General features: G+C 49.0%; 6 protein-coding genes across 6 annotated transcripts; 3 read left to right on the top strand and 3 right to left on the bottom strand.

Moving 5' to 3' along the window:
- Positions 1–658: 658 nt before the first annotated feature.
- M436DRAFT_86668 (subtilisin-like protein) lies at positions 659–2760 on the bottom strand (the record flags this gene model as incomplete). Its single annotated transcript, XM_013566838.1, has 3 exons — positions 659–786; positions 846–1841; positions 1905–2760. The coding sequence occupies 3 exons, from the start codon at positions 2758–2760 to the stop codon at positions 659–661; spliced, it is 1980 nt and encodes a 659-aa protein (XP_013422292.1).
- A 977-nt stretch (positions 2761–3737) lies between these two features.
- M436DRAFT_59122 (concanavalin A-like lectin/glucanase) lies at positions 3738–4352 on the top strand (the record flags this gene model as incomplete). The annotated part of the gene is made up of 2 exons (XM_013566833.1): positions 3738–3906; positions 3964–4352. Coding segments are annotated over 2 exons (558 nt in total), but the record flags the coding sequence as incomplete, so codon positions are not given.
- Positions 4353–6207: 1855 nt separating this feature from the next.
- M436DRAFT_86666 (uncharacterized protein) lies at positions 6208–6897 on the top strand (the record flags this gene model as incomplete). The annotated part of the gene is made up of 1 exon (XM_013566837.1): positions 6208–6897. One exon carries the CDS (start codon positions 6208–6210, stop codon positions 6895–6897), a length of 690 nt encoding a protein of 229 aa, XP_013422291.1.
- A 464-nt stretch (positions 6898–7361) lies between these two features.
- M436DRAFT_77126 (MFS general substrate transporter) lies at positions 7362–8823 on the bottom strand (the record flags this gene model as incomplete). The annotated part of the gene is made up of 4 exons (XM_013566836.1): positions 7362–7559; positions 7612–8367; positions 8421–8562; positions 8615–8823. 4 exons carry the CDS (start codon positions 8821–8823, stop codon positions 7362–7364), a joined length of 1305 nt encoding a protein of 434 aa, XP_013422290.1.
- A 399-nt stretch (positions 8824–9222) lies between these two features.
- M436DRAFT_32393 (uncharacterized protein) lies at positions 9223–11256 on the top strand (the record flags this gene model as incomplete). The annotated part of the gene is made up of 4 exons (XM_013566828.1): positions 9223–9276; positions 9333–9746; positions 9803–10988; positions 11039–11256. Coding segments are annotated over 4 exons (1872 nt in total), but the record flags the coding sequence as incomplete, so codon positions are not given.
- Positions 11257–12003: 747 nt separating this feature from the next.
- On the bottom strand, positions 12004–12849 carry M436DRAFT_77124 (pyridoxamine phosphate oxidase family protein; the record flags this gene model as incomplete). The annotated part of the gene is made up of 3 exons (XM_013566835.1): positions 12004–12331; positions 12449–12517; positions 12551–12849. The coding sequence occupies 3 exons, from the start codon at positions 12847–12849 to the stop codon at positions 12004–12006; spliced, it is 696 nt and encodes a 231-aa protein (XP_013422289.1).
- Positions 12850–14717: the final 1868 nt, after the last annotated feature.

Here is a 14717-nt window from a genome sequence, read left to right as displayed (position 1 = left end):
TATCCTCTAAACTTGCCCTTATGACTTTTGCCCAGTCCTTCTAGAAGCATCTCTCTGCCTACGCTCGTCCCGACAAGAACCCTATAAACGTAAGAGTCATCTTGGTTAATCCTGGTTAGACACGTACCCCTAGAATGCGCCGTTATCTTACTTAGGGCTCTATTACTGGTCTTGTTCTCTACCTCCTTACTTACCCTATATAGTACATCATCCTTAAATCGCCTTCGTAAGGCGCTTAGTCCTTCTTGTACGCTATAATGGAAGCGTAATGGGGAAGAGGCAACGGTGGTTGGCTAATTAAGGAATGCCGCGAGATTGCTTAGAAGGGAGACATTGGACGAAGAGTTGCAAAAACAGCTTTAGGGGTACTCGGAGAACATGATCTAGGAGGCCGAGAAGAGAGGCGCTAAGAAGAGAGCAGAAGTAAAGGCTAAGGAAAAAGTCAAGCCTGTAGAGCCCAAGACATCCGAGGCAAAGAAGCCAGGCAGTAGAAGAACTAAAAAGGCCTGATAAAGTACTAGATTTGCTAACCCCTTTCCTAAATTATTGGGATCTCTAAAGAGACTACCCGAAGCTCTTCTTCTATATAAGTACACAATCTCTAATGGTTACTATATTAGGGAATGACAGGCTAGTTATGAATTACGCATAACCAGTCTTAATTCGAGTGATTACGACCAGCTGGTAACTTCATAAAGAAGTCAAGCATCTTGGGGTAGTTTGGCGTTCCATACCCGGTCACAGGATCCCAGCCCACTGTGCAGTTGAACCCATTCGAACCGCAAGCTAGAAGACCATTTTAGTCATATACCGATCATCGACACATTTGTTAACGTGAGACTTACCAGGATCCCAGCCCGATACAATATCGTTAAGCATATCCGGGTGCTTGTAGATTGCCGGATTGATGTGGCCAAGCGGACTCTTGCTAGCACGGACACGCTCTGCGTTGATCCTAGAGATTACCGCAGCGAACAACGGGGCTGAAGCACTTGTACCACTCCCGGTGATGTTGTAACCATTCTGGACCTGGGCAAGATCAGATCCCACCGCGGAAACATCGGGATAAGTACGGCCGTTGCGATTGTACAGTCCATCTGTCTTGTTATAGTCAACTCCATCGTCACCGACGGTGTCTCCGTGAAATCCTGCGATTCCATTCTCGTAGTATGGGTAGCCGGGATCTTTCCTCTTGAAGTAGGTCTTGATGGCATGTTTCTGATAACCGGGGGCCGGAAACACGTTGGAGAAGCCGCCGCCGGACCAAAAGAAAGGACCATAGAGAGACGGCTCGCCGCTGCTGACTGCGAGTTCGGGCTCGTAGACACTGTTCATGTACCCGATCTCGGTTCCTCCCACCACAGTAACCCATGGACAGCCGTTTGGGAATTGAGGATTGAAGACCGTGTGATTCGGACCGAGGCAACCATCCAGACCGACACCATCGATATCCGAGGGTACACCAGACACACCAAAGTCGCCCGAATCAAAGAACATGGATACTCCCTGGAGTCCGAGCTTGAGGTACTCATTGCATTGACGCTTCTGGTAGTTGATTGGCAAACCCACTCCTGTATCTGTGTAGGACAAGGAGATGACATTAGGAGGCTGATAAGTGCCGCACATCAACTGTCCTCGGTAGCCTCCAGAATGCGGATCAGGGTACGAGGGGTCGATTGAGCTGTCTCCCGTCTGACCGTACGCGCTGTAGGCACAAAAGCTTCCATCGATTGCGTCGAGAAAGGTGTCGAGGAAGCCAGTGGTGTTGCTCGATGGTCCAGTATAGTACGCATCGTTGACCGAATACATGATAAGCTTCTGTGGATAGACAATGGGGTACGCTACTTGGAAGTCGAGATCAGCCTCGCCACCAGCGTTGGCCTACGAAACTGGTCCTTCGCCACCATCGACAGATTCTGGGACAGGTGAAGTCCCGTTGGGGATGTAAGGGGCATATGATTGGAAGAACTCATCGAGATCCTCCTGGGAGTATGTCTGGCCAGTCTCGAAGATACCCATAGACGTAGCATTATCGGCCGTCTGCGTTGTGTTTGGAAATGGCAAACCATACAAGGCTCTGACACAAGCAGGAGACACAATGTTGTAGCAGTCTGACAGGTCGATCGAGTTCGAGTCGCGTTTGGTGCCAGCGGCGTGAACAACGTTCCTGGCTGCGGAGTCTCTTTTTTGGATCATGTTCCCAGGAGCCGCTAGCGAGCTGCGCATGATGGCAGGTTTGATGAAGTCGACATGTGCTTGCAAGTCCTTGGGTAGGTAATACTCATCGCAACCAGCTGCGTATTTTTGAGAAGACTGCTTATACTTGTAGTACTTGGTGTGAAGCAGGCTTTCCATGTCGCTGACCGTGGCGTCAAACGCCAGCCACTGCTTGTTGTCGGTATGCGTGATTCTAGTCTTGTTGACTCCTGAAGCCACCAACCATTCGGTCACAGCCTTGACAGTGGCGTTTGCAGGCTTAAAGAAGTCGATAGTCTGCTCTTGTGTCCAATGCTGTCCGTATTGTGGCGAGTCCGGATCAGATATCTTGAGCAGTTGTTCTTCGCCTGCCTCGAGTTTGTTTTGTCTCAGGGCGACTCTGACTGGTAAAATGGTGTCCGTTGAGAGACGTCCCAGCTTTGTCTCGCGTTGAACGATAGCTTGAGTCACTTGCTCGTGAAGAACGACATTGTCAGAGATGGACCGACAAGATGCGAGAGACACCGCTGATGCGGCGACTGTGAGGCAGAAAAAGATATGCATGATTGTATACCGACGCAATGGGACAAGCGTTCGACAACGACTACTTTATCTAAAAACTTGGAGAGTCGAGCTTCTGGTATTTTGATGAAGGACGCGTAATTCGTGATCAGAACGGACAATACAAAGTTCCAGTGTGATGTCAAGCTATCGCATCAGAATTGAAGTTGGACGTCACCTCGTATCCAGACTCTGTATGGCGTTGGCGTGTCTCGGCTGTCAAAGCCTACTTACAAATATCTCACTGAGTCCTCTATGGCCGTGACCCTTAGTGAACACAAAGTACAACGCGATGTCAAATCATCGATATGGGCATTGATGAAGTCGCACATAGGGATCATGTGTCTCAATAAGATGATTCCTTGCTTCTTGTCTCGTGGTCGCTTTCCGGCTCCATACTTTGCATGCTGCCATCGACAAGCGTCAAACGTTTGCTAAGAAATCCGCGTCCGCCACTCCGACGTGACTGACTGGGAATCTGATAACTGTTCGTGTTGACGCTATCTCTGATTAGGAGTTCTGGAACTGTTCGTATTGACGCCATCCCTACTTATGAGTTCGCACAATGACGTTCGATTAAGGTTAACCGGAAGCTTGTCCGTGCGGAGCTCTGAGTTACACAAAACGTTATGTGCTTTGGCATCGTCATATGTCGAAATATGCGACATCGTTGACAAAATATATAAATAGCACTTGCGTGCCTAAGTAGTTGTCTACAAAGCCATCGCGGTAGTCCTTCCATCACTTTGACAACACCGGTTTTTTCGCCAACAGATCAATCCTCACAAGATCTCATCTCCACAATGATCCTCAGGCATATAGCCGCAGGATTCATCGCAGCATTGAGTGTCAATGCTGCACCAGCAGCTTCACCCACAGCTTCAGCAGATTCTATCACAAGATCTGGCTCCCAGAGGATCAATGGGACTATCTATGCCGTAATCATATCGCCCAAAAATTGAACAATGGAATACTGATATCATTTCCAGGGTGGCGTGCGCTTTGGCGAAGACCTAAGGGAAATCAGCGCTGATATCACCGTTCCTACATGCAGTGTAGGCCAGCCATACAGCCCGTATTCCACATATGAATCAGACGGTTGGGTCGGTATGGGCGGGTACTCAAAGGTCGGAGGCTTGATCCAGACTGGTGAGCATATTCCACTACAACCTTAAACACTCTACGTCAATATCCTGACATCTGCAGGCGTATCTTGTTTCGCACAGAAAGGCACTTCTACAAGCTACAAAATCTGGACAGAATATTTCCCTGCTCTTCAGGACTTCTATAACGATACCGACATTCAGGCAGGAGACGTTATCTCTGCGCGTGTTGTTGCACACAACAAGACTTCTGGCACAACATACCTTCACAACAAAAGAACTGGCAAAAGATACTCGACGACATACATTAACCAGACCTCTGAACTCACTTTCCGAGATGTGGAATGGATCACCGAGTCCCGCTTGTACCTAAACATACTAGGCCCACAAGGACACCTTGATGCCAAGTACACCCCGTGGCAGTTCCGTGATGCCCGATACGTGTCGAAAGGTTGGTGTCTCTGTAATTATATGCTCTTGGTCTCTTGCTAACTTCTATCACCACAGACGGCAAAAAGCACAAGTCGCATAAGTTCGAACTTGTCTCGGGCAGTCACATGCTTTATACCATTCTGAATGGTGTCAAGATTGCCGAGGGCGTCTACGATAGAGCTGGCCACATACAGGTCCATGACACAACCCCAGCCAACTATACGCTTCCTGGATTCTATGGTTGATTACCCCATGATGCATCTTCTAAAGTCAGATGTGCGAAATATCGGATGAGGAATTATAGATCGAGGGTGTAGATTGAACATTATAGATAGAAAAACGTATTCATTCCGTACCATAAGCTTCTCGAGACCATCACCTGAAACGAGGCCAACCTCAGTTCTGGTTTCAGCAGAACGATAGGCCTTTCTTGTGGCTCCTAGCTGTTTTGTTGGTTAGCTTGCAGGCCCACCATCACTGCAGACATTCGGGTCGCTTCGGCAAGCAACAACCGAACCTGAGGCCGGAATGGTTGGTGCGAGCAACGAACAGCACGTTGTGATGCCTCAGCAGTGAGGTGTGCGGATAGCCGCGGCGTGGGGAGGAAAACTAAGCCCAAAGCGGATGAACTGATTGGCACAGTCTCGGGACTCTTTTCATACCCTTTCTCCTCGCCTCGTGTTTGCTCTTAAAACACCTCGCAATCGTTGACACTCCAGGTCGGCTCGATGAGTCTACCCATGATAGACGGTCGTAGCGAGGAAACGAGGAATCGTGGTACTTGATGCTCATAAGTCCATCGTTTACGAGGGTTGTCAGAGTCATTCACAAACCGTGTAACCATACGCGCATCAAGATCGTCGCCCCAAGGCGGGAATAAGCAGGACATATGGCTTTTTGAACAATCAAGTTTTCAGACAAGCTCAGACACCGTATGGACTAGTTCCTAGGGGTCCGCGAACACGAGTCTCGAAGCTTTATCGCTGGTCTGCGTCGTACAGCGTCGCTTGGATTGATGATGCTGGCTCTGCAATGATATCAACGTCAGTCGAGAGTCTCGCGTCTCGACTGAGAAGCACAAGAAGTCAATGCGACAGAAGCAGGTGGAAAGTCCGACCCGATTGATAAGAATACGTTGTTCAGCGATGCGATCGCCAAATGGAGTCGCAACTTACGCTAATCCGATACGCGCACACGCAAGTAGTATTTGTTAGCAGATACCGGCTCGCCTTCTAAAGACGTCTCGCTCCTTCGTCCCTCTTAGACTCACTTGCTCGTGCCTTGCTTGCTCGCTTTTCGTAGGCCTCGTCCGCTTAAAGTCTTCTTTTTAGGCTCGAGAACTATAGAGCAGACCTGTAGTCGGAGATGTTGGCGTAAAAGTCGAAAGTTGGAATCCGTGCGTCGAATCCAACTAATTAACGCATCTCGTGCTACGCGATTGGACTCTTTTGTACGTAAAACTGAAATCTGAGGCAATTGTTGTACAGAACAGAAGCGCAGCAAGCTGCTTAATAACCTGGCTGTCTCCGACCTCGAAAATGACGCTTGAAACGACTTTTGCTTGACCACATAACGACTTTCCGGGTGTCGCTCTTCCGTTCAATTCAAAGACAGAACCAATGGCTCATCAAGGAAAGCTATGATAGGAATGCCGATTTAGTTCGTGTCTCGTATTGTAGGATCTTCCTCTCTGATCATCTCTGGTATCCTTCAGATCAGACGCCTGATGCACACAATATGTCAAACTTGCATCCTTACCAAGCTTGAAAAAACGCTAACACCGCCGTCCTCGGCTCTTCAAGACACAGAGAAGAGCTGCGATGAATACCTCGTTGTTCACTTCGCTGTGAGGATTGGCACCATTTAAGACTAAATACAGATAGTCCGCCCCTGTCACCTTGCAACAAACCCAACAATGTCTACGCGTAACCCTTCTGCTCCGATGTCTGAACTCAAGCCAACCTTATACTCCTCATGCGTCTCTCACACTGGGTGTTGCAGACTCTGTGAAACTTGCAACCCTGCGCCGATATTTGGTATGAAGAGCCTCAAGACTCTCCTCACCTTTCTCCTCGTTGGCTTTCTGGCCACTGCTCTGAATCGATACCTTGGGGCCCATGCTTCTCCAGCTGGTGATGTGTCAGAGCTTATGGCTCGGCACGTCGATCCCAGCATGGACATCTTCTACAAGGGCGAGCATTATCACAACGGCACAGGCTATAACTTCGATCTCTATACCGTCGATGACTCGCTCGATGAAGTTGTCGCTTTCGCTAGTCAGATGGCCGTATACGCTGATGATGAGGACAGCGACATCTCCGCAAACATCCGAAAACGCGATTGGTATGATTGTCAACGTCTCTCTAACATCCAGACCCTCGGTTGCAACATCGGCCATGCTCTTGGCAGCTTCGTCTCTGCAACCGGTTCAGCAGCATTTGGCGGTTACCTCTCTGGTCTGCTCACAGAAGCCTTCTCCAAGGGCCGAGACAACAGCAGACCCAGATCTGTTTGTCTGTCCCGCGACAAGAACAACCTGTGCGTTTCCTGGGCTTGGTATACCGGCTCTAGGCTCCGTAGTGGCGAGGCCAACTCCATCACCTAGTCCTCCACTGAATGTGTCCAAAGTGACGGTAGTGCCGAGTTCAAGACCACCATGAGCGACGGCGGTGTTTTGTTCATCTGTGTCAGTAATAGAGCTGACGGATGCGGCAAGAGTGTTTGTTGAGGAGATTCCTCTATTGGTCTTTCGACTGTCGCCCCCATGTATGGTTCATTCTTTTGCTAGATGAGGAAGTTTTCGCTTTTCGCGGGTGGCGATGGAGACAGGATAATGCGCTGGTTGCCCATTGGATGTTTGGACTTCTATCTTGTTTTTGGGGTCTGCCTATGAAGTTTTGACTGTCGCTGACGTGTCCAACATCAATGTCAGATCATCTACATTATTACAATCTGACATTCATTGTAAACATGCCAGAGTAATTTTGCGTCCTGGGATCCCGATGATGGCTTTATCCACCAAAGGCATAACCCTACTGGCGGTTACATACATCAACCACATCTTGCATATCAAACAAGCAATTTGTCAGGAGCATACAGGTACCTAGCACCTGTAATGAGAACAGCGCCAGCCATCATGACAGACGCGCTAAAGATGATACCCTGCTCGTACCCAGGATAAGCGCTAAACAGCGCACCAACGATGGGCGCGCCCCCCAAAGCAGCAAAGCCAAAGACAAAAGTCGCCTGACCGAGATAGGTTCCCATCTGCAAGATATGTTAGCAGAAACATCACTGTGGTTGTGAAGCAGGCACCAACTTGACTGGGATGATCTGCCATGTGTGCGATGACGGGAAAAATCAATGCGATGATCATGCCGCTTGTGGCTCCGAACAACAGAGCAAAGACGATTAACCCTCCAGTGGAGGTAATGGCCAGCCAACAGAACATAAGCAGCGCAGCAGCAAAACAAGCAAAGACCGTGGCATTAAACATGCCTAGGTTCAAAGCTACAAAGCCGCCTCCCACACGACCCACCAGAGACCCAGCGTTGAGGAATGCAAACAGGTAGTTGGTAAGATGAGGCGACACTCCATGAGCCAAGCCATAATCAGCGAGGTAAAAGTAAGGGGAAAAGAATCCCAGAAGGACGAGGAAAAGAGCGACGGTTTGGAGCGAGTATGCTGGCTTCTTGAAGGCCTCGAGCAGTATGAAGGAACCCTTTCTCTTGATGTCCAGGGGACGAAGTGTCAAGGCGGCTATACACAGCAGAAACAGGCTTAGAAACCCACACACACGTTGAGCCCATCCGAATCCAATCTTTGGAATCAGATTGTTCAAGATGATAGGGTATATGATGCCGCCAAGTGGAGATCCGCTAGAAGCAATCGACATCGCCATAGCGCGCTTCTCGAAAAAGAAGTGACCGACGACAGAAAGAGCCGGAGCATAGATGAGGCCTGAAGAAACGCCGAGCAGAACACCTTGACACAGGAAGAACTGATAGAATTTGGTACAAAGACTGGTGAGCATCATGCCAATGACCAAAGACAGCGAGAATGGCAAGACGATTACCTATTTAGGATGATCAGCAAGTATATTCGATGTTGAGATGACAAAAAACTTACTAGTGGACCGTAGCGGTCGCTGATGGGACCTGAGATTAGAGTGGCTGAGAGCTGGACCCAGGCTTGAAGAGAGCCTATCCAAGCAACAGTAGAGGGAGAATAGTCGCGAAGATAGGTCCGCAAATAGTAGGTCTCGTAGATGCTGCATTGGGTCAGGTATCGAGTGTATATCATGATCATGTAAGAGGCCATACCCGAACGTGTTGACTATGCCAAAAGAGGCGAATGCTACACACCAGCATCCAAGGACTACCAGCCAAGCTCGGGTGCCACCTTCTGCATATGAAGGCGCGGGAGTCTCAGATGCTAGGTCGGCTGCCTTTAGCTCCTTCTTGTCGCTCTCGACATTGTGGACGATAGGCAAGCTCGTTTGGCTCTTTCGAGAGTCCGTAGAAGAGGTCATGATGTTGATACCAGGTGAATTGTGGTAGTATGTGTCGATGCGGGCAGCAGCGAACTGGACTAGGTTTATATTTCAAACCCGTCTAGAAAAATCAGTGCGGTCTCTGTCAACCTCACGTGAATAGCTATCATCTCCGACCAGTCGAGGTTTTGACCGAATATATACGAGTCGGATATGTTCGAAGTTGATCGGACATGTTCGGGTCTGCGGTCGGACTTAAGCATTTGAAGATAACACCGACGGCTTATAGCTTTTTCTCCGGTGGCGATCAATCTTGTGTCTCTTCCAATGTGCGACAAGCTCTGAGCTCTGTTACTTGCGATTGAAAATTTGCGCGTAATGTCAACAATGAGCGGCGCCGAACAAGATGTTGGTGCCACGACCGAATCTCCCGGGAAGCGGACTCGCAGACGTCGCTTGCCCTTGAGCTGTGGTGAATGCAGGTCGAAAAAGGTACGCAGTATCCTTGGACTTTCTCTTGTTTGACTCAATCAGATTGATCTTATCAGCTCTCCTGCGACCGGGACTGGCCTTGTCAGCGGTGCTCGCGGGCGGGTCGTCGAGATCTGTGTACTTACGACACGCCCACCGGTCGACCGCCTGCGACAGGTCAGCGACCACAGCACCATAAAAGGCACCTGAGACAAGACGACACAGAAGAGCTACGGCGCTTGCGGACTGAGGTGACTAGTCTAAGAAGTCTTGTCTTCCAGGGCCAACCTGACCTGAATCATGTCAATGCGGAAAGGATAACCCAGGCCAAGCTTGATACCCCACCAATTATACCATCAGCAAGGTTGGACAGTACTGTCAACCTTCAACAGACTGATCACCAAAAGGAAGCATCCGAATTCTATCATCCAAAGGATCGCGCACCGCACGGTTATTATGCTAAGCACTCTCTATTCAAATTCTTCACAGAGGTAGAAGCCAACTTTGAAAATTGTGTCGATGCAAATCACTCACTCTCGTGCTATAGATTACACAAATCGTTCCTTTCATTACTGAAGTCACAGAAGAATGGCTTCGTCCAACCGGCCTGAGACTCAAGAAACAGAAAACGCTCATTTCCAAGGACGAGAACTTGACCCTCGATGCGTTGCTTCCTCCAAGAGATGATGCCGATCTACTGGTGTCCTACTATCTCGACAACTATGAGCATCTTCATCGTATAGTTCATGTGCCTACGTTCAAGAGACAGTATCATGACTTCTGGCTTTCGGATCAGTTGCGCTCACCAGCTGTTGCTTCTCTGATTCTGTCCATGATGGCTGTTTCTGCTAGCGGCCCGCCTATCGGTGAGCGTTATCAAGATATAGCTTCACACTGGGACGTATCAGTCGATGAGTGGCTGCGACAACAGAGTCCAAAACGATATAAACTTATCCATTATCAAGTTTTGTGTCTCAGCTATCTAGCTAAACGAATGAACATGATCCACAAGAAGTTATTCTGGACAGAGTCAAGCAACCTTCTGCAAAGAGCCATCCTGGACGAGCTACCCTATGCTGACTCGATGCGCCGCACCGAAGATGTCTTTCAGGGCGAGATGAGGCGTCGTATCTGGCATGTTATACGTGAGCTTGAGCTTCAGAACTCATACGAGTTCGGTTTGCCAACTCTTCTTCATAACATCGATCATAATACTGAAGTTCCTGCGAACATCGAGGATGAAGAATTCGATGAGTTCTGCACGCAAATTCCTGGTTCCAGATCAGCGAATCACTATACTCAAAGTTCATACCAGAGCATAAGCGCACGTAGCTGGTCACTACGTTTGGAGATCTCTCGACGCTTATCTAGTCCCGCCATCGCTAACCCCATGACTTATGATGACGTTCTTCGGTACACACACCAGCTGACAGACGAGATTGCTAAGCTCCCGATCTGGGATCTAGCCTCTCGTAAAGGTCTTTCCTCAACCGTCAATGGGTTTCTAAAGTTCCAACTCATGGAGTGTGTCCTTGCTATTCACCGACCATACCTGCAAAAGGACGGCTCAGCGTTCTGGCTTTCGGAGAACATCTGTCACCAAATGTCCCGAGAGATGCTTTTGATCAACTGTCAAATCAGTGATCTAGGTCTCCAGCCCTTAACTCGCTTGCGTGAAGACTTGTTACTGGGTTCATTGACCCTTACGCGGATCATGCTATTACAAAGCCCTCGTAAGTTGTCCCTGTGATTACACAACATATAGCGTACTAAAGCATTCCAGGGTCCACCAGTATCATCATGAGTTCCGCCAACTCCATCATTGAGCTCATGGAACGCAGTCTGAATATAGCAGCTGAGAGATCCTTGCGCTGCCGCAAGAGTAAGCCTTGGTGTTTCATCACAATCAGTGCTGCTATTTCGTTACTCAAAGTTCACCTGGGGATGTGGGATCGGCCAACCGCCAAATACTCTTGTGCATCGACTTTCCTCGAATTATACAAACGCCATTCCATGTATCAGTCCTTGCAACAATCGACTCCTCAGTCCTCGCTGAGTGATGCTTCCAGGGTGAGTTGCACGGCCCAAAATATCATGGATGGGGTTTCGAGTCGATGTCCACAGTGGAAGCTAATCGAGCCTTACACTAGGAGTCAAACGCTGACTTCGATACCTCGACTCAATTCAATGACATCCAGCCATATATAGCATGGTTGGACGGCGATATCTTCGACGTAAGTGTTCGAATGACTCAGCATTGCATTGCGTTCAACATCTGCTGACACAATATTGCAGTTCGGTTTCGACACTTTCAACTTTGATATGAACGCTAATGACATCTTGCAAGATATGTCAGCCGCTCCATTGTAAACTTAGATGAAATTCAACTGCTTCCACCCGCTAATGCCTTTCGTGCACATGAGACATCTGAAAAGCATGCTACCTCGGAGATCTCAGACCTTGCTGTCAGAGCGACTCTACTACAAACATCTATCTGAGACAACCTGCTTCCCACAGCGTGATGACGACCACCAGTACAGACGTGCTACGAGAGGAGCGAGCGGCTGATCTAGCATGAAAAGGAAACGAATGGGCTGATCTACCTTGATATAGCTGGAAAGCGGTTCATAATCGGAACCTTGAAGAAACAATCAAAGCGATGTTGAGCATAACAAGATTCAGAACGACTTTGTGGTTGCGCTCGAGGGAGCAAGAAATGCAAATAAAATCTTTTACGCCTCGACCTGGTCATCTCCAATCCGCAAGCACTCCATTGATCCTTATACCAGCCAAATGCAAAAGATCAATTACGACAAAAGCAAGCACGAATCCAATCACCATAGCATCCATCTGATGCCAAAGCCTTGTAAAGTATTCTCTAGCGTCACCTGCCCAGAGCCATTCACCTCTTGTTCGTCTACCTGCCTTCAAACCAGGAAGACCGTCCAGACTATACGCATTGTTCTTGGCGCGATAGTCCACCATCTTGTTGTCCGAGACGGTTTTGCCAGCCCAATGACCCAGAGTCTCGCGGTCCAGGAGTCCCCTTTGTTGTGTTTCCGAAAGCAGCGGCACGCTTTAGCCGCAGGAAGTTAATCTTTATAGATACAGTTTCGTCAGCATCAGAGCGCAAGTAAAATCGTCTTGCACTGAGAATACACGAAGCAGCAATATCCAAAAAAAAATGACACACACGCATACCTTAAAGATGTCCAACACAATCACCGCCCTCGCACCCACCGGCACCTCTTTCCCCATCCTCCTCGTTAGCACTCCAAACTCTTCATCCTAGAACTCCACCACTCTGCCCTTACAAAACAACCTTAAGATCCTCGGCACCTTATCGAACGAACAAAACATAATCGTACACCGACCGTTTTCGTATAGATGAGCAATAGTCTTAGCGCCAGAGTCAGCCGCATCGATATAAGCTACTTTGTTTAGGTCTAGAATCGAGAAAGTGGTCGAAGGAAGTCCTTTCGGCGATATATTAACGTGATCACCATAGCGATGTGCGGAGGCAATGTAGAAGAGGGGCTGGGCCATACACCACTCGCTAAGCTCCGGAGACAGAGAGTCGTAAAATTTGACCATTGCGATTGCTGTACGGGTGAGTTGTAAGATGAATAAAGTCAGGCATATAACAATGGAAAGATGTTGGTATGGTCGTGAGTTGTGCCTCGAGGTGAGTCACCCCCGCGTTTGGGTCGGGGACGCCGGCTATTCTCGGTTTCAGAATTCATTATAATTTGCCACCCTCAACTTCGAACTCGATGCTCAGAGCAGCTAATGACTCGCGCTATTCCAACTATACACCACTTACTACGGTCAATTCACTCTGTTTACACGTCGATATGGATCAATCTACTGCCTCAAATGCGCTGCTAGCAGTAGCAGCTGGTTTAGCGCTCGGCGCACGCGCTCGCAGAGCAGAACTCGCGAATCGAGCCTCTTAGAGCTACCACCCTCGCCAGCTTAACCACCAAGCTATATAGGCTCAAGACGTCGTGTACACTTCAAAGACACTTAAGAGGAGGCTGTTGATGCTTCTACATCTACAACACCTCGATCTACGCGTGGCAAGGCGCCAGCTCGCCTTGTAGACGAACAGACGCTCCCTCAAGCCAGCTCGCGCCAGGTTACAGCAAAGCGCCAACCAACTAAACAACGACCACAACCACCTTCTAATAAGGCATCCGCCGCTCGGAAGCCTCTTTCCAACGCAACAAACACGTTAGGAAAAAAACGCATGTCAAATACCTTAAGGAAGACTAAGATACAGGCCCTCACGCCTCAGGTTTAACCCGCGAAGCCTTCTACCAGCTCAGCGCTAACAAGCCGTCGTTCAACCACAACTACTAATAAAGTCACTAAAGTAAGCAAGGTCACTCAGAAGGCTATAGGGACCCTCCACGCACGCAAAGTATCATCAAATTCAGCTCCTGCTACCACCACTTCGCCTATCGTCGCTATCGTACCGTTCAAGCTATTATACGACACTCGCTGGAACCACGAGAAGCTATCTGACGCTGATACCACCCTTGCTAGCAGCAACAAGCCATGGTTAGAAGTTTTTCAAGAGCTGAACAACACCGCTATCCCTGTATTAGAGGGTCGTCGGATAGCCATCTTCTATACATGGAAGGTTAGAGCTATTATAGCTTCAACTGGTGCTCGCGGTGTCCGTCAGACTGAAGTCGTTACTCTACTAAGAGAGGAAGAGGGCGCTGAGCGCTGGAAGAAGGCTATGGATCTCGTCCGCTTCAATAGCCAGAGCGGCATGAAGGAACTCTCTGTTACTATTGAGTCAATATGGACTCCTGATGGCTTAGAGCCAGCAGCTGAACTACCGCCAGCGTATGAAGCCTCAACGCCTCAGGCTCAGCCTCAGCAATCCAGTCAAAACCGGCATCGCCGCTCAGAGCGCTCAGAAGCCGCTACTAATCGGTATATGGATGACCGAGCGCTGTTTTGCAGTAGTATTCAAGACTACTGGAACTGCAAGGACCCTCTACGCTGTCCTATCAAAGCGCGCCATGGCCTTGCTTGCTTTGTCAGCCATGGCTGCCACTACGAGGTGATCTTCCACGTAGCTCAGCACTGGCGAGAAGCAGTTCGACATGGCGAGGGCACTCTAGAGACGCCCTCTCGTCGTATACGAGAGCTAATTATACGTAGCCATGAGAAGCATGAGCAAGAGCTTGCTAAGCGAGCCTCTCGAGCTACTATATCAAAGCCTCAGTCCTCCCCTTCAAACCAGTCAACTATCAACCACTTCTATGTTGGCCAAACTCAGCCTCAAGAGCTACCAGCTACGCAGCCAGCTACTCAGTCAACTGTTCAGTTAGCTACGGCTGCTGCTACTCCTCGGCAGCTATCGCCAGTGCCACCTGAGCTCAATACTGCTGCTAGCTGGGAGAGCTTTTGGGACCATATAAAGCTAGCTTATTCCAACTGGTCAA

This window comes from Aureobasidium namibiae (genome assembly GCF_000721765.1).
Source record: "Aureobasidium namibiae CBS 147.97 unplaced genomic scaffold scaffold_38, whole genome shotgun sequence".
Taxonomy (NCBI): Eukaryota; Fungi; Ascomycota; class Dothideomycetes; order Dothideales; family Saccotheciaceae; genus Aureobasidium; species Aureobasidium namibiae.
The sequence above is the reverse complement of the archived record's forward strand: the minus strand, read 5'-3'. Positions and strand labels throughout refer to the sequence as shown.